At 35.7% G+C, this 20,248-nt stretch overlaps 1 protein-coding gene across 4 annotated transcripts in view; it reads right to left on the reverse strand.

The window, feature by feature from the left end:
• The window catches only part of gsb-n (paired box protein gooseberry-neuro), a 134,175-nt gene that overhangs the window by 11,066 nt on the left and 102,861 nt on the right, over positions 1–20,248 (reverse strand). For 2 of the 4 annotated variants that reach the window (XM_081736641.1, XM_081736643.1), the window contains exons 4-6: positions 15,338–15,534; positions 11,012–11,171; positions 7,417–7,828 (exon numbers count right to left, since the gene is read on the reverse strand). In XM_081736641.1, coding sequence (XP_081592767.1) covers positions 7,417–7,828; positions 11,012–11,171; positions 15,338–15,534 — 769 coding nt within the window. The remainder of the gene's footprint in view (positions 1–7,416; positions 7,829–11,011; positions 11,172–15,337; positions 15,535–20,248) is intronic. The other 2 variants (XM_081736642.1, XM_081736644.1) reach the window with 1 other exon arrangement.

Raw genomic sequence — 20,248 nt, forward strand, 5'->3', positions numbered from 1 at the left:
CGGTGCACAGATAAGAAACGTTTTCTCAGATTTAAGAAAGTATTTTTAACAGTGTAGATACAGCGTAACTCCAGTTATCTTAACTCCAGTTATCCAGATTGATATGAAAAATAAATAAATGAAGAGAGACACGATACTAGTCTTCAACTGTATTGAATCTAACATAACGACAAAAGTCCTAAAACTCAACTAGTTGCACAAGTCTTACACGTCACACGTTCCAAACTGCGAGTCATAAAACTCTCTTGTGGCATTATCATCGTGTCCATGGATCCATGCTAAGAATACTGTTCAAGCAGTACGAATAGATGGCGAATACCGCCATGATTGATCATCGAATATTTAAGTTTGTAGTTCTTAGTAAGGTGGTGTATATTATAACCCATAGTGCATTATTGAAATTTTGGGGGGATCTTTCAAAATCAACGTAATTGAAATTGATTATAAAAGTGCATTTAAAATAAGTATAATAAATACAAGGTAACAAGTACAACTTTAATTAAGAGCGCACTCAGGATTAGGAAGTATATTGAAGTATGAGGCATTGAATCAGTTTAGAAGCAATAGCTTGTTTTGTATCCTTATACAACTCGTGGTTACGAAGGACGGAACCTACTATTTTTTTTTTTTTTTTTTTTAACGTAGACTAGGAAGGCCAATTGGATTGGATACATCTTGCGAAGAAAGTATCTTCTTCATACCGCCACAGAGGGAAAGGCAGTGAAAGCGAGAAGTAGGAAGAAGAACACAATTGATCGATGATTTGAAACATAGACGAAAATATTGCAAGTTAAAAGACGAAGCTGAAGATCGAGAAACGTGGAAGAAATATTTCGTAAACCAAACCTAATTTTAAAAAAATATATTGGTCCCAGGATCTGCCAAAAGGCGAGATACTTAATAATAATAATAATAATAATAATAATAATAATAATAATAATAATAATAATAATAATAATAATAATAATAATAATAATAATAATAATAATAAATACGAACTACTACCGGGGCTTAAATTCGGTGCAGTTAAGAATGTACAGACCACCTGCAAAATCAATCCTCACAGTAAGGCCGTTCCCCACTACACTATCTCTTCTTCAAGACAGTCGTAATATGGGACCAAGCCACAGACTCCATTAGCAATAACTACTCTTTTCGGGGAACATGTAAGGTAAATTTTGGGAGGTATGACATCTATCAAAACAGATGAGACCCCTGGTTTGTAACATAGCAAAATGGACCAGAATAGCATTCTAGTGTGGGGAAAAAGCATATTTATTTATTAATGCTCCGAAAGACGTTCCACCAACTACAATCTTAACCAATAGAAGTAATTCTTAAGCTTCCAAGAAAAAACATACCTTATTTCAAGAGTTTATTTATTTATTATTAACGAAAGTTACCGCAATCAGGGGGGGGGGAAGGCACGGTATCTCAGTGGCAGAGCGCTTACCTCTGGTACGTGGGATCCTTGGTTCGATGCCCGACTAAGTAACTTTGTAGTAGATAAAATCGTGTCTGTGAGTTTTCTCAGGGTACTCCCTTTTCCTCCTACTTTTCATTCCACTAATACTTCCATAATAATTCACTTCCTTTAATTATCGTCTCTCTTAGCCTAACGGGCGTAATTGTGGTACGTTAAACTCAACAATTCCATTTTCACTATCGCAATGGAGATTGTGGGAAACCTTCAATGAAAACACACATCATATTGATCAAATTCAGATATTTATTCTTAAATCGTTAAGGGAAATTGAGTAAATTCATGTTTTCATTCTTGACAAAGTTCAACCTTAAGCAATGGGAATGATTGGAAAGTCTTAATCAAGCTATTCTAAATTCTAAAGAACGTTGTGAAAGTTGGATAATCCTTTAGCTAACAGCTTATCACAGTAAGCTTGATCAGGAACTAAATTTGCACGCCGGAAACTTCTAATTTCGGTAGACCCAAGTGTTTCGCTTGTTTCTTTAAAAGATATTTCTAGCAGAAATATAGATCAAGGCTTGAGTTGAGGTAATTATTACTTTATTGCAGTATTACGAATGATATAAACACAAACGAATGATAGAGAAAGGAATGTAAAAAAAAAAAAAGAGGGAAAAACGGAATCATCATCTAAAAAAATGGGTTCTGTTGTTGTATTACAGCTGTTCTGTAACTGAGTCACATAAATATTTCTGTTTTTACTACTTTCCAGACGATACTTTAGTATCAAAGCATTTTATTTTCCTGATATAATGACTGGCTATGCCCCTCCCACACTTTACTCGTCATAAACTTCTAAGAAGTATGAATTCCACTGCTCCTCCCGCTCTTTGGAAGTTATTTCCTGCACAAAGAAGTTGCCGCAGTTATGTTTGTTCGACGTCTGCAGTGTCCTTTATAAATTCTAGGCTATTCTTTCCCTTACTTAGGTATCTGTAATTATTACATACCAATGTCTTGTTGTATTTACTACTACTACTACTACTACTACTACTACTATTATTATTATTATTATTATTATTATTATTATTATTATTATTATTATTATTATTATTATTATTATTATTATTATTATTATTATTAAAATCTGAGTGGTAGCTGGTGTGCTGTAGTCAAGTGGTCTGAGGTACGCTATCGTGAGGCGAACGCGAAACCCATGTGGGGTTGAGGATCTTCTAAACAGCATTACCGTTTTTCAACTGTCCTCGAAATTTCTGTGTTCGTGTCTCTGCCGTATTGGATTAAGAAGGAAACTGATTAGAAGTAGTTAAAAGACCATGAAGACAAATACCCCGATTTAAAATAATAATAATAATAATAATAATAATAATAATAATAATAATAATAATAGTAATAATAATAATAATAATAATAATAATAATAATAATAATAATAATAATAATAATAATAATAATAATGTGCTCTTGTATTTACTAAATATTCTATTTTATTTTCATTTCACATTTTACTTGGAGACACAGTGACTCAGTGGTACAGCGCTTCCTCTGATGCGGGAGGTCCCTGGTTCGCTCCCGGGCTAAGTTGTTGTTGGTGGACAACATTGTGTCCGTCGGTTCTCTCGGACTACCTCGGTTTCCTGCTACATTTTCATTCCACAAATTCTTCCATCATCATTCACTTGCTTTAATGATCTGTCTCCCTTAACCTAACAGGCGTAATCGCGGGACGTGAAACTGAAATATTTTTACATTTTATTTAGTTCGTTCAATAATGATTGGCACTCCGCCCTATAACTGGTGGCAAATAGCAGTTTGAAATGTTTGTTGATGTATGCATTAAGATAGACTATAGTACTATCAAACCCCACTAAATCGTTTTGTTTCTTTCCGTAGGTAGCACATTGTAGCAGCAGTTGTTCCAACTTGCCAGAACGCTGGTGGACAGCGAAAAGACAGCATGGAAGCAGACATACATGGGCAACGGTGGACAGTGTGGTTTCTCTGGAGGGAAGGAGTGAATACTTCAGACATCCACAACACATTATTAGCCGTATGTGGGGACACAGCACCAAGTCGCAGATCTGTGTTTCGTTGGGTATCCGGATTCAGAGAAGGCAAAGACAGTGCTGCAAAAAACAAAAGTACTGGGCATCCTGCAACTGCACGAAGACCAAGCAATGCCGCGCGAGTGAATGATTTGATAATGGAGCACAGGAGAATCACGTTTGATAAACTAGACGGGATTCCCCGGGTTTCACGGTTCTATCACGGGGTTCCCTCTACACTATCGTTCATGAGGATTTGAAGCTGCACAAGGTGTGTGCACAATGGGTGCCTCATGACCTCACCATTGCACAGAAACAAAAGCGTGTGAAGATTTGCAAGCAGTTGATGCAACAGTACAATGAAAATCCGACCAAGTTCTTTGAGCGTTTGGTCACCGTGGACGAAACTTGATTCCTCTACGAAACTAAAAAAAAAAAAAAAAAAAAAAAAGAAGTCAGTCCATGGAATTGTGGCATACTGGAAGCCCTCGTCCCAAGAAGGCACGGATGGGACTATTCGCGCGGAAACAAATGGCGACCGTTTTCTGGAATCAGGAATGGCTCCCTCCCAATACGTCCATCGACAGTGAGAGCTACTGCAGTTCACTGCATAGACTCCGCCGACGCATCCAACAATGCCGACAAGGAAAATAGGGTCGTGGCGTTCTTCTCCAACACGACAATGCACGGCCACATGTCAGTCGCCAGACAATTGCCACAGTGCATGAACTAAGGTTTAGTGTACTGCCGCATCCTCCATATTCGCCGGATCTGGCTCCTAGCAACTATGGTTTATTCGATACAATGAAAGAGGGCATGAGAGGTAAAAAGTTCAAAACAAATAGTGAACTCCACGCATTTGTCCGCCAGTGGCAGAGAGATACCCCCAAAAAATGGTTTGCTACACAAATAAGGAAGCTTTCAGAACGGTGGTAAAGGTGCATAGACATTGCTGGGGAATACATCTAAAATAAACTGTAATTGTTTGTTCAATAAATGGTTCCTGTGAAAACAAAAAAAAAATTGTAGTGCCAATCATTTCTGAACGCCCCAAGTATTATTATTATTATTATTATTATTATTATTATTAATAATAATAATAATAATAATAATAATAATAATAATAATAATATTAATAATAATAATAATAATAATAATAATATTCTACGAGCTGCCCCAGGTTCAATACCTCAAGCCAAGCTTTTCCTGTTTCTTTGTTTTCAATTTCTTTCTTTCTTTCTGTAGTTTTTGAAATAAAGTGAGACACGTTGCAAGCGCCAGAATATCTACTCCTTCCAGTTTAAGTTATCCTTGTACAGAATTTTAAGTTTGACGTATGATCGTCCCATTCCTTATTACGCAACTTTTCATCTGAAGGACACTGCAGACATCAAGTTACAGCAACTGAAGCTTAAAAAAAAAAAAAAAAAAAAAAAAAAAGTGGGCTTGAAGAATAATTACCAATAGAAAAGCTTTCTATTACATTTTATATACTGGGTGTTAAAGATAAGTCGTTCAGACTAGTAAATCATAAATGACTGAAGATAAAATGATGAAACAAAAGTGAGATAGGGAAAGCTCAGAGGATGCATTGAATGGAGCTTTCTGCTTGCTCCAAACTTTCTTCTATTATGGGGCCCTGGGAGATCACCCGAATTTTTTAATGTAAGTTGTATCTTCTGATACAAAGATGTAATGGGACGTATATGGCAGTACACAGGGTACATACACTTAATGGAAATCATGTGAGTTGTTTTAATTAATTACCTATTGGTATACTTGAACACCTCTAAAGTGCTCGAATTTTTACCCAATGTATAATATAACATTACACCAGGCATGTCAAACTCGCGGCCCGCGGGCCGCATGCGGCCCGCATCGCCCCTAAATGCGGCCCGCTTAAGTCTCACTATTTATTTTGCATAAATAAATAAATTAATTAAAAGAAGGAAACGAAACCTTCAGCATCATATTTTCCCTGCTACTCTACACACACACACACAAGCCTAACATTTTTGTAACAGAATTCTTAATTAATAAACTTTAATTATTAGTTTTCCTAATCAGCCTTCTTACTGTAAATTGACATCAACTATGTACCCATTATTCAGACACCATACATATATATATATAATATCGTAACATGCGGCCCGCTGACATCTCAAATAATTTTTAAATGGCCCCATATAAGAAATCAGTTTGACATACCTGCATTACACGAAGTAATAGCATCATTTCCGATTTTGCTAACAGGGGGTGGGAGAGAAGAGACTCACCGATATAAGTAAAGCTTCACTTAAGTTTATATATCAAGCTCAGAGGGAAATGCAATAAGACAATTCCTTCCAGTCCTAATTGACGCAAGGGTTTGCATTTCACTACAGTAGCACTTAAGCTGAAACAAACACTATATTACTTCCAGCTCCTGCTTCCTACTTCGTAATAGAAGCGTTTATGAGGCTGAATGAAGCTATTTTCACAAGTTTCACTTTGATGTCTCACGGAGTAAGTTCTTCCGGCAATATTGGTTTTGACAAGCCCGTGTAAAATTATTAGTCATCCTCACGAGCAACACTAGAACAGACCCGTCAGCTACGAAATCCCAACGACAGTCTCATATTTAAGCGCCTATTGGTAGGTATTTGGCAGATTTGTTTCTATAATATTGTAGCAACCATTTCGCGTATCCCCAAAGCCATGCCCAAAGCGTTTAGAATTTCATCTGTAAATTGTCGGTGTAAAACGCTAGCACCATCTGTTAGTGACAGGTAGGTAGGCACGACAGGTAGCTACGCCTATCAGGGCAACCATGAACTATTAGCAGCGTAAAACACAGAATAACGTCTCTTCCTTCTATAAGGAACACAGAAAATATTAAATAAAATGGGCTGCACTTACTATGAAGTCCTATTATCTAGGTTTTCATAAGCTAAGGTGACCAGGGCCGGACTTAGCGGGGGCGCAAAGTTGCGCGTGCACCCCCCCCCCCTCGTTGTAAATATATACTATCTAAAATGAGAAGCTAGCAGTGAAAATACCAACATCTTCCGAAACTTTCTGCTATCATGTTTCCGTTTGGGGCTTAAAAGAAAGCAGAGCTTTGCAAAAGGAATAGTTTAAGTTGATTTTCAAAAGGTTGAAGAAAAAAGATTCACAAGTATAACAATATAGAACTTGTCAAGTAGAGAATAAAACAGAAGCTAGGAGGAGAGAAGAACATTTTCTTTTTCTTGTATAACACTTGCGACTCTGTTTAAAATACTTTCCCGAGTTCTATGCATCAGTGTTATCAGGGGTAAAGAACAATGCCACATGTCACTTCGAAGAGTTTCAGTGTGATCGGTTATTTTGGTAGTTATTGGTGCACTCCCCCTCAGACAATCCTGGATCCGGCCCTGAAGGTGACCATATTTTTAAAATATTAAAAAAGACACTTGGTAAATTGTCATAATTTGACAATTCACTTAAGTATGGTTGATATTCATGCCAATGAGGAAGAAGCAATTGTCAACTATCGATCCACGCAAAGTTACCTAATATCGAAACATGGAATTTACTGTGGAACCATCTCTTCGAAAAGCACGAAATAATTTTATAAAATTTTGGAATCTTTCCAAACGAAGACTTAACTATGTGGTTTAGAAGCACGTATATTTTTTTCCACGTAACTACGAGCCAAAAACGGGGTACCTTTTTTTTAAAAAAAGGGATATATTGCGTTCCATTTGCATTTTTCTCGAGACACCGGACGACTTTCTGACAAAAGGAACAAATCCCGTTAAAAACAGGACATCTGGTCATCCTAACCATAAGGCAATTTAATTATCACTGAACTAAACAATTCCTCTAGCAAAATTACTTGCAGAAGATAGAGATAAAATCTTTTAAGTTATCAACTTATTTCCAATTTACTTAACTCACTTACCCATAGTTATCAGTAGGCATTGCAGAAAACCCATGGTGGTTCCAGGTGGAAGAACTACCTGACGCTTCTGATGCTTTCGATATTGAACTGTGAAGACTGCTACCACTCCACATAGCAGCTGTTTCAGTGGACGGAATTTGATTCATATGGTTGTGGTAATCACTAGTTGCAGATGTCGATGTAGATGCTTGATGAAGATTCGCTGTTGATGAAGAGGAAGCCGAAGAATTTGCGGATGAAGAAAGAAGGTGATTCATCATTTGGGATGGTAACGCTGGCATTGTAGTTGAAGAGGTTGAAAGACAGGTCTCAGTCAATGGAGAACCAAAACTATTTTGAAGACCTGAGTTTTGATGTTGCAGCAAAGGTGTGTTTCCGAATTGTGATGTTCTGTGCCACGTTGGATTACCACCTTGAATAAAAGTTTTAGAAAAATAATAATATAAGTAGCACAGGAAATGTTACATAAAATGGTGTATACTTACTATAAATGCTAATTGTATTCATAACATACATAATATATTCCTTACCTTTTATCTGAGTGGTCGCGATGGCTCAATAGTACAGCACTCACTTCTGGTGTGTCGGGTTCCTGATTTGATCCCAACTCATGCCAAGTGAGCATTGTGGTGAACAAACTACGTGTGTGTGGCTTTTCTCGGGATTTTTCCACTTTATTCATTCCACTACTTCATTCATTATCATAATTACAGTCTCGTTTAGCCTCGGTACATAATCGTGGAACGTTAAACTAGAGATTTCATTTTATTCTCGTCTTGTTCTGCGAAATGCCATCCGCTTTCAACTCGTACTAGCTTCACGAAATTGGAATTAATCCTACAATTGAATTGGTTAGTGTAAGAACAGCACAATTTCTAAATAAGTCATTTTCGACATCTTCAAAGTTAATATTATATTGGCATAACATGTTTCAAAACGCTAGTAATTTAAAAACCAACTAGTGCTTTTTTTTTTTTTTTTTTTTTTTTGTATTTGAGGTTTTTGACCGGTTGGCTGGTTAGTGCGTGCTACAATGTTTCTTTTTCAGTACAAAATTGTATGAAACCTGAACCAACAAGGTCCCACCTATATCTATTATTATTAAAACATTGTATGCCTATATTTACGTTGTTGATGCATTAGTAAATGCATGCTATAATATATATTTTTCTTAAGTTAAAAGAAAATACACATAGGCCATAATCATAGAGCTCTGCATTAACGTATCAGGCAGTAGTAAACCTTTAATCTATGGTATATTCTATTATGTAGCGCATAATACTGTAAGCTTTTTTCCATTTTCTTTACAAGTAAATGTCATTCTTGCATAACTAATTTATAAAATGTAAGTATTATGATAATTCTAAAGGTAACTGAGGACTAATTCTATATTAATTGCAATGATAGTCTCTCTAGTTGTCTTAAAATACGTAAGATTACTTTCAAACTTGTGAAGTTTATCGATTGACTGTGTATTTACGGTTAGGAAGTATCAAAGCATCGCTTGTACTTCAAAATAGCCTAAGTACACTACACTTATTACAAGCAATATCGTGAAAGTATTTATACCAAGAGAGACTTTTTTTTTGTCCCTCGTTCTGTACATTAATTTTAAATCCATGATAAGACATGTGCTTAAATCATTAACTTAACCCTTGTGTATTACCGTGAAAACCATAGCGTAGGAGATACCATAGGGTCCCTTTTAGACTCCAATTAAAGATAAGTAATTATTGCTGTTCTGCACAGAAATTTTATACACGTACATTTCAAAAGAGGAAAGAAATACTTGACGACGTCGTCACTAGATAACAGGCGCAACTACAACCCAGAATAGTAAAATCATTCCATAGATAACAGGCACAACTACAACCCAGAATAGTAAAATTATTCCATAGATAACAGGCACAACTACAACCCAGAATAGTAAAATTATTCCATAGATAACAGGCACAACTACAACCCAGAATAGTAAAATCATTCCATAGATAACAGGCGCAACTACAACCCAGAATAGTAAAATTATTCCATAGATAACAGGCACAACTACAACCCAGAATAGTAAAATCATTCCATAGATAACAGGCACAACTACAACCCAGAATAGTAAAATCATTCCATAGATAACAGGCGCAACTACAACCCAGAATAGTAAAATCATTCCATAGATAACAGGCGCAACTACAACCCAGAATAGTAAAATCATTCCATAGATAGCAGGCGCAACTACAACCCAGAATAGTAAAATCATTCCATAGATAACAGGCGCTACTACAACCCAGAATAGTAAAATCATTCCATAGATAGCAGGCGCAACTACAACCCAGAATAGTAAAATCATTCCATAGATAGCAGGCGCAACTACAACCCAGAATAGTAAAATCATTCCATAGATAACAGGCGCTACTACAACCCAGAATAGTAAAATCATTCCATAGATAGCAGGCGCAACTACAACCCAGAATAGTAAAATCATTCCATAGATAACAGGCGCTACTACAACCCAGAATAGTAAAATCATTCCATAGATAACAGGTGCAACTATAACCCAGAATAGTAAAATCATTCCATAGATAACAGGCGCAACTACAATCCAGAATAGTAAAATCATTCCATAGATAACGGGCGCAACTACAACCCAGAATAGTAAAATCATGCCGTTTTCTTGGGGTTGTTGCTCGAAGTAACGAGCTCTAGCCATTTGTTTTTGCAATTTCATTATCATTCGAAGATGGACGGAGCGCAGAAGGTAACACTTGTGAGATGGGTATCAGCTTTTATCTACTTATTGATCTAATTATATCAAGAATAACAATATGTGTTCAGATGATTTTAACATGGTGTTTGGCATTTCTGATTGAATTATTTAACAAGTTATTAAAATATAAGCAGGTTTCAAGATATCTATTGCTTCAAACTGTAACCTGAGGGAGAAAGAATGTAGTGCGGTGCATGAAGTTCTTGTTACACATTCAACTTATTTTATTATGTTAATAATGAAGTAACGTTGGGAAACAATATATTAGTAATTTTTGCCAGCTATTGATCATTATGTAAACAACTAATTTTGCTCGTTTAGTAAGAAGAAAAGAGAAAAAATATGATTATTTATAGAGGTATTAGCTTGGAGTCATACGATCATAGTGCAATGGTAAACATTTTTTTTTTTTTTTTTTTTTTACATAATAGCAGGCCAATAGGAAACGATATTTTGTGTTCAATATATTAAACGTGAATTGGAGAGAAAATACAAAAACAGACTTTTAATTACTTACGTTCATTTAAGAGATATACTACATTAAATATTTCTGGAGTCCCAAAAGGATCCCATGATAGTACACAACGGTTAATCGTTATGACAAATGTACATTAAAAAAAAGGCATAAAGTAAAATTATTTGGATTAGTGGCGGATCCAGGAGGCGATCGTGCCCCCCCCCCCGCCCCGAGAAGAGAAAACTTTCTTATTTTACATATATAAATAAAACCCATCTCACAGTTTGGAGTTCTTAAAAGTAGCTCTAAGTGGCAGTATTACAACCCCCCCCCAAAAGTCCATCCAGGATCCGCCCCTGTCTTGGAAGCGAAATACTTACCTGTATGCTGCAAAGTAGCCGTTGTTTGATCAGTGGCTGAACCATATTGGTAACTAGAAGCAGCAGCATAGCCTACAGAGAGTCCCAAAGGGTTAAAGGCATTCATTTGGTGACTTCCAACCTGTTTCCGCCACCGGGCTCTTCTATTACTAAACCATACCTAAAGTCCATAAATAAATATTATTAATTTGTAATATCATTTACAATATATTCAGCAGGAATTACATTCAAAATGTGATACCATCTATCAATAAAAACTTCGAAGGCTTAAAAAAAGAATAAAATCATATTAATTTTATGCCTACCAAGAATTATATGTATTTGGAACTGAAATGCAGCATTTACTGTTTGTATGAATCATGTAATACAATGATTATTCAGTAGTCTCTCTAACAACAGTCCGTACATAAATAATACAAACTTATTATTTTTTTAAAACACCATTAAAATATTCATAATTATTACTTTCATCAAAATTACGAATATTTTAATTGCATAATGTTGATGATTTTATTATGTTCCAAAAAACAACCCTTCATTTCTTTTTTTTTTTTTTTTTTGTCTTTTTTACTATTTTCATCTTTGCGCCAGTGCATGATCCAAGCATCCAACGTGTAGTCATTTCCAATGTGTATCGGTAAAACAAGCAACAAGATTACAGTGTAAATTACAATTAAAGCAAATCACAATACCTGAAAAAGTGTATATGATATTTTGTAAAAATGAGATAATAAGATGGAATTCTTGCTCAGATATCTTATATATACAAAAATAAATGTTTGTGTGTTCGTTTGTTTGTCGGATTATCTTGGTATATTTTATCTAAGAGACCATAGGCTGAAAAATACCCTAGCTCAAGTGGTAGAGCGTTGGCTTCGCATTCGGGAGATCGTGGGTTTGATTCCCGCTGCCGACCATCCTGACTGGAGTTTTTCCAGGGTTTTCTTCAGTCCTATCAGGCAAATGCCGGGATGGTACCTACTAAACAGGCACTTTCCGATACCTTCCCAAATCCTTTCCATTATTATTATTGTTGATAGATATCCAGTATAAAATAGCCTCTGAGCTGTATCTGGTAATTGTTAAAATAAATAACTTTTTGCTTCGTATCCTAGAGGAGGAGAGAGCTTCCAGGAGGAATAGGTGATTTAAAATTTATGTTTAAAAAGTAGAGTATCTCGTGAATTCCTCATACTGGGAAGATGAAACTCGGTATGTAAACTCATTTCTAAAAATAAGTTGACAGCACATGAGACTTACAATCTGAAAAGTGTTGTAGGAGTAACACACTTCTAGGAAGTGGGAAGAGAGTGAAATGTATAAATAATCGACAATAACGATATTAGTGTTGAATACATAATCTTCGAGGTCCCTGAAATGAATAGGGGTTCTTTATTTACCCTATTCTTGTTCTCCTTCCGATTTTCTCGGGTGAACCTTCAATCGAGTACTCGTTATAAATGTTAACCGCTGATACTTCAGAAGAAGTTGATCCTAATGGTTCTGTGCTCTTCTTAGATACATTTCTTTGTTCTCCATGGATTTGTTTTGTGAGCTTCATAGGTGATTGATTGAAGTAAAGGGCATAGCTTCTCTGCAAGTGTAAACGGCAAATACTTCTTTTACACTGCTCGCAGATGCGCACATTTTCGCACTACAAGTTCAAATGTAAGATGGGTCTTTATCTTCATCATCACCAGTTATCTTCATCGCTTCCGGTTTCTTCTCTGTAGAGTTTTGGTGTTATATTTCTAAGGTTACGACAACTCCTTGAAGTAGTAGCTAACTCAGACATGATAACAATTGTCGATAACGTACAGAGTTTTGAACATTCCGTTGGATTTTCTTCATCCTTTTCTTGATATATGGGGACAGAAGGCACAGCATCACTACACTGGAGACCTTTACTTGGAATCAATGGAAGATCATCTGCAGATGACTACGAACTCGAACTGTCTTGGGATTCTGGCTCACACGACTCTTCCAAAGAACTTGTGGCAGTAGCAGTGTCCAACACATGTCCGTAATACCATTTGCTGTTATAACGACACTTATTCAAAATAAAGTTATGCGATGAACCACCAATATATATATATATAGAACGTCGTTACTCAAAGGTCCTCAGTTTTTAGTTTTATACAAGCAAGGCTACGGAAACCACCATAAAACATTTTACACATTGCATTTTAAATATTACCTTTTGTTATGACACATCACATATAAAATAAATTCACTCCTTAAATCGGGTATGTAGTTTACATAAGATGGATCCGTAATTATATCTTATTTATTCTTCGTTGCTATGACAACGAATTTCTATTATAGCAAAACAGCAAAGTATATCAACTGCAAAGAAATTACATCTACACATCACTTCTTCTTCCTTTTCTTGAATAATGTGCGTAATTTAAAAGTATATTCTGCCCACAAATACAAATAAAGGTTGAAATACAAGTATACTGCCATGTCATATTTTCACTAATGATCTAGTTGTGAAACTAGGTTTCCTTTTGTCCATACAACATAGTTCTGAAGAATGAATTACATTTTTGATCCGTCATTTCATTGTAGAGTTCATCTTAACACTTTCACGAACACTCTCACAATCTTGAACGAGCACTGCCAAAAACTTAGGGCGCAAAGTTTCGAACAATTACATGCAACGTGGTTTGAACGTGGTGGTTTGAAAGTGTACATGTACAGAAAAAGTCTATTGGTGAATAAGCAAGCCTTTGTTTGTCCTGGTATCGGTAAACAAACTTAGAACTCTTTATTGACGGAAAAAAAAAAATCCAATAGGCGTAAATCAACTTACACTGTCTTGGGGCAAAAAAAAAAAATCACTATCACAAATAGGCGTAACTTAATTTACGCCTCTTTGTGATCTAAATTCTGAACTCTTTATGAGATACGTCTTTCTGGTTTTTTTTTTACATATAATTTCGACACTAATAGGAACTGAAACCTGCCGATTTTAGAGCAGCAAGATACCACCGTTGCCCATGTTCCAATACACTTACCTCAAAAATGCTTTTTTTTTTTTTTTTTTTAAGCTACGCCCTTTTGTGATCTTGATGTCGATATGAAAGACTTTTGGGAAGAAATTTGTGAATAGTCATTTGAATGGCCAATAGAAAGGAACACTAAAATAATTATGCAACGTAAATTCAAATGTAGTGTATAGTTTGGGGGAAGAGCTTTATTCACATACTATTTTAAGAGTATTCCATTGAGAAGGAGAAGTATGTTATAGCTTTAATGTTGGTTTATTTACATATACATAATTTCTCTTGTCGTTTTCCTATTCCAAATTAATGACTATGGTCATGATAATATTCTAATCTAACTATAAAGAGAGTAGATTTGTACTAATAGTGAATGTTTAATTCATATAATTGATTGTGATATTTATATCCAGAATCGGATTAGGTTTTACCCTTCCATATAATCTCTTCAATTAAGAACGTCAAAAGTTCACCGGTTTGTATGTCAATAGTCTTACGGAATGAAATGTTTTAGTGAATGATTGCTGAGGACATGACCAGGGGAGTTTCCTTATAGTTTTGTCTATCTGATTTGCTTGTTTATTGAAGTTGAGCGTCCCCTTTCAGGTCTGGGGTATATAACACATGGACTAATTACATTTTAAGGTCGAATCCGAACCACCATGATTTGAACCCGAGACCACATGCACCAAAGGCTCACCGTGCTAGCCATTAGAGCAGCGGGGTGTGCTTTTGTCTATAAAAGTTAAAAGCTGTATTTTGTTCACATTCTATTTAAAACTAGTGGCTAAGCGGTGAGCATACGCGCACTTCGTGTGGGAGAATCAAGTTTGTTTCCCGATGGGAGCTCATGTGGTTCGGATTCCACGTTAAGCTGTAGGTCTATGTCTCATATAGCCTCGCTACTGAAAGAGACACTAAATTTAAAACCAAATCAAATCAAATATGTTTAAAATTAATACTAGTAATTAGAAACAATTCGTGAAATTAACCAACAGGATTATATTGGTATAACACTTGACGGGGTGACATGGTAAATTGACAAAATTCCAATAAAAACATGATATTTATTTAGAGAGATTAAATTCAGTGGCCTTGCTTATCTGTAGCCATGCATAGAGAGTACCTTAATGCACATGCCTCCAACTTAGTATTTTGATAAAAATATAGCCCTATGACTGTTAGAACATGGAAAATATTTTTTTATTCAGACAGATCAATGTGATTTCCCTTTGCTTTCTATTTGTCACTTGACAGCTGGCACTCAGTAATACATTATGTTAATTTGCTAATATTATAGAACTTTTTTTTAGTTACGTACCTGTACTCTAGCTTCGGTGAGTTTCGTCCTTTGAGCAAGTTCTTCCCTGGTATATACATCTGGGTACTGAGTTCTCTCAAACGCCTTTTCGAGCTCCTCGAGCTGCTCAGCCGTGAAAGTTGTTCTGCTCCGTCGTTGCTTCCTCTTCAGAGGGATTCCTGGCTCCGATTCAGTATCCGAGTCCTCTGAGTCACGACCTGCCAAGTGAAGAAAGTCACTGTTCTAGCCTTCACACACCCATTAGACCACAATATAACAATACTAACTTAATGATAATGTGTAAGTCTTAATTTCCCAATTACGCTGTATTCTAGAACGTCACTTTAAAATGGTGGACGCTCAAAATGATGTTAAAAATTTATAAACAAAATAAAGTGTTTATTTGAAATTTATTTAACCAGAGGGTGCCTTAAACATAAGACTTGTGATATTTCGATTTATCAATGCTTTCAGACATCGAAATATCGATAACTAAAAAAATAATACTAATCGATATATTGGTATTTTATATTTTGTTACATTCCGATATATAGACAAGTTTCATTTCTATCGATATCAATTTTTATATTCAAATTTTGATATCGAGCTCTTTCGTGACTAAACGGTTAGCTTACGTGTCTTTGGCGTCAGGAACCCGGGTTCAAAAACGTAATGAAATCTTTGAGTTTTACGTCCCATGTTTATGCCGACTAAGCTAAAGAAAACGGTGATGATGAGAAATTAATGAAATACTGGAATGAACAAAGTAGGAGGAAACGGGAGAACCCTGAGGAAACTCACGTACACGGTGTTTGACCACCACAAAGCTTACTTGGCGTGAGCTGGAATCGAACCAGGGACCTCATGCACCAGAGGTGAACGCTCTACCACTGAGCCACCGCGGCCCCAGGAACTGGGTTCAATTCTAGGCGGGTTCGGGTCCCACGTTGAGCTGCAGGTTAACGTTTCATATATCTTCGCTGCTGAAAGGGACGCTCAACTAAAATCAAATCAAATCAAAAACAAATTTGGGTATCGTAGATCTCTAATGCGTCTTTCTGCACCGAGGTTATAGCTCAGGCTGAGGACTGATTCCCTCATGTCCCAAAGCAGAGGGTTTCTATGCGTGAAAGGTGAAAACGCTATCGTTTCACCAATAAGAAACTCAAAAAAGATTTTATTTAATTTGATTTTCAGTTCGGCGTCCCTTTCAGCAGCGAGGCTCCGTGAGACGTGGAGCTTCAACTTAACGCGGGATCCGAACCACATAAGCTTCCGCTGGGAATCGAACCCAAATCAATTTCAATTGAAAATCAATTATTGACCATTATTATCTATGACCTTTTGCCATTATTCACAGGCCAACTATGATTACACATTATATCTTTTTTTAAAGTTGGATGATAAAGCTTGTCTAGAAGACGGTAACTTTAATGCTTCTGTGTCACCAATCACCTTCTATCCTTTTATTTTATGCTAGAAGTGGAGTTCCCTTCTTAGAGCCATGCTTATTTTAATGGTCTATTAACTGAAACACTTGACTTTCGTGGTTCCTGACATCTACTTACTTTCAGGTCACCAAGTCTTTATGTTTCTAATTTTCTTACTTCGCTTCATGGGTGTTCACAGCTGGATTTTAAGAGCGCAGGTTTCGCCCATGAAAATTGAATACCATTGATTTAAAAAAAATAATAATAAATAAATAAAATCGTAAATTAGGGGGCGAGAAAGACAAGTTAAGCAGCAGAATAGTAAAATTTGGGAAGATTGTGTAAATTTGAAGGGTTGCACCAATGCCCTTGGGCAGTGGCGTATTTAAAGGGGGCTTCCGGGCTTAATTACCCCCGAAATCTTATTTACTGTTGTAAAGTAAATGAAATATCTTGAAGAATTTTCACATTTCCAGAAATGATGTTAGTAAAGCACCTTCCCCCCCCCCGAAACAAAATCGTAAATACGCCACTGCCCTTGGGAAATGTACACCTCTAGTTCGCTGCAATCTACTTTCCCAAGAACCCAGAATTAGCAATATTAAAGTTTCTTAGTTTACGGATAATGATCTGCAAAATAGATTTCAAATTAATTTTATATGACTATCTTTTTTCATTTCTTGTTCGTGTTTTCACAAAAGTATTGCCATCAAATGTACCGGTATAGGATGTATGTGAAGTCTTTATCAAATTTCAAAGTGCTATAGCTTAAAAGCTTTTTGTAGCTTCAAAATGCTAATCGTACAGGCATTTCAGTGAAACGCCTACCGTTCGAAAGACGGGATATTCAAGTGTCGTGTGGTTGGACGAAGATATCATAAGTGTACAGGGACAACGCACGCTAGTGACATCTTCCGCCAATCCACAGTCAGTACGCCAATTCCCGCCCAGTATTCAAGATATCGGAAAAGTTCGATCCATCCAATTATCACGTTGGTGTGTGCCGTAAGGCCCGAGGAGGTCACAATGAACATTTGTGAATTGAAACGTGTCTAGGGTCCTTGTTTCGATCTCCGCCCAAGTAAGCTTGTAGCGGACAACATCGTGTCCGTGGTTTTTCTTGTGTACACTACTTTCCTTCCACATTCTCATTCCACCAATTCTTCATCATCATTCACTTGCCTTAATCATCGTCTCCCTTAACCTAAAAAGACGTTACGTGGGACGTTAAACTTGAAGATTTCATTTCATTTTCCTTTTGTGAACTGAAACTTGAAGTAGGCCTAACTACAATTATTTTGCATTTTGTAACAAATTTGCATTTCTTCATTAAAGCCAATTAACCACTTCAATAGCATATTATATATATATATATATATATATATATATATATATATATATATATATATATATATATATATAGAGAGAGAGAGAGAGAGAGAGAGAGAGAGATGGATGTATGTATGGACGTAATGAACTTGAGTACTTTTCTCTTTCGAACTGTAGGTGTTTCATTCAAGTTCAATTAATTTACCGTTTTCAAGATATAACACTTTGGAATCAACTGAAGACTTACACCCTTTATGTTTGTCAAGTCGAGAAAGAAGAAGGCGTCTAATTCGGAGTTTAATTTTACGTGTAAGACGAGCTTTTAAAAAAAATCCGTCCCTTTCACCGAACCATAGCATAGAAACGAAGAATAATTATACATGGTTTTACGTCTACAAAGAACTTTTAATATGAAGCGTTATCAAATTCAGCACTCGGGTTTGACTTTAGAACCTCATTGTATATTTAACTGTTTGTCAAAGTTCTTTTTCTTCCTTTTCTTAGTGCATGTTCAAGAACAAATTGATTCTTTCTTGTTAGTAGACTATTTTATATACTAAATAATATAGCTTTATTAAATTATATACTAACGTTATAATATGAAAGCAGGTTCACTGTTTAATCCTTTTAATAAACTTAAATATGCTGACAATATTATCCCCTCCTTATTGTTAAGGATAACCGGTGTCAATTTGTTTGTAGTACAAGTTTCTTTCACCTTACTCTACTAAATAAGAAGCGATTTAGAAAAAAAAAAGATACTCTGACTAAATTTGTTAACTAATTTGGTCGCACGCTCGTGTCGAAGAACTTTCTTTTTTTTCTTTCTCTCTTTAAATCGTATTCTTTAAAACTTCACACCTTTCTGTCCCATACTTGTTATTTCTCTGTGGCACGTAACCAATGTGTGTGGGCTTATGATGAATGAGATCCACAGTGAGTTGGCCTGCAGGGAATTTCCAATATGCTTTTGTAGTTGCATGATGAAGCAGGAGTTAGAAACAGAGAGAGAGAGAGAGAAGAATGGCCGGACACGGGGTGAGAGAGGTATAGGGAAGGGAGATGGTAAGATACAAAACCCACCGTTTGGAAATGAAAGAATATAGAAACGAAGGATACAACAGGACAAATAATAATAATTTTTAAAAAAACAAAAGAAAATCTACTGCTGTCTCCTTATTATGCCTTTTGTATTGAATATTCCCTCCCTGCCCACCACAAATCTCTTGAATCGCCCTTCTTCTTCTCAGCTGGCATCTTTGAACAAAATAGAATAGAGTTTAAGAAATGCAACAACAATTATTAATGATACCAATCTCATTTATCTCATGGTTAATTGATTCGCCCAATCTTTCCATTGCACCTCCCTGATACCTTCGTTCTTTAGGCTCATCTTCAATATCAATCTTTTCTTTCCTTTGTTTCATTTTTTTTAAGGTCTACCTTTTTATAACAATCAACATTCGTAACACAATAATCAATTAGTAAATGATTCTTTGACGCTCCATTAGTATCATTAGGAGCTGATATACTACATATAAAGAGCGCGGAGACGGGAAAAAGAAATTGGAGAATGGCATTTATTCTATAGGTCTATGCACTTTTTCTTTTCATTTTATTAACATGTTTTAATTTTAAGAAAAGTTTCATATTATCATTTTTAATATTAATACATGTATACAGAAGCAGAAATGTAATTATGTAACAAATGTGATTATATATGGACTACAGAACTAAACATAAGTTAGTCACTCCCACTTGTTAAATTCACTCATGTTATACTACAGTTATTAGTGAGACATTCATTTATAAAATATTGCCCAAATCGCCCGAGTTGTTTATGAGAAAAGCTTCCGGAAACAGAAAAACTACAAGAATAAACTATCCCAAATGCATTTTTCTCAGGAGAAATTGCCATATTGTAGGGTTGTTAATGCAACATTTATTTATGAAATATATCATTTTATAGATAACTTAATAAAACTTTTATGCCATATTGTGGGGTTGTTAATACAACATTTATTTATAAAATATATCATTTTGTAGGAAAGTTAACAGAACATTTATGCCATATTGTACGGTTGTTAATACAACATTTATTTATGAAATATATCATTTTGTAGGAAAGTTAACAAAACATTTATGCCATATTGTACGGTTGTTAATACAACAT

Source organism: Thermobia domestica, chromosome 13 (assembly GCF_964235325.1).
Source record: "Thermobia domestica chromosome 13, izTheDome1.hap1.1, whole genome shotgun sequence".
NCBI classification, from domain to species: Eukaryota; Metazoa; Arthropoda; class Insecta; order Zygentoma; family Lepismatidae; genus Thermobia; species Thermobia domestica.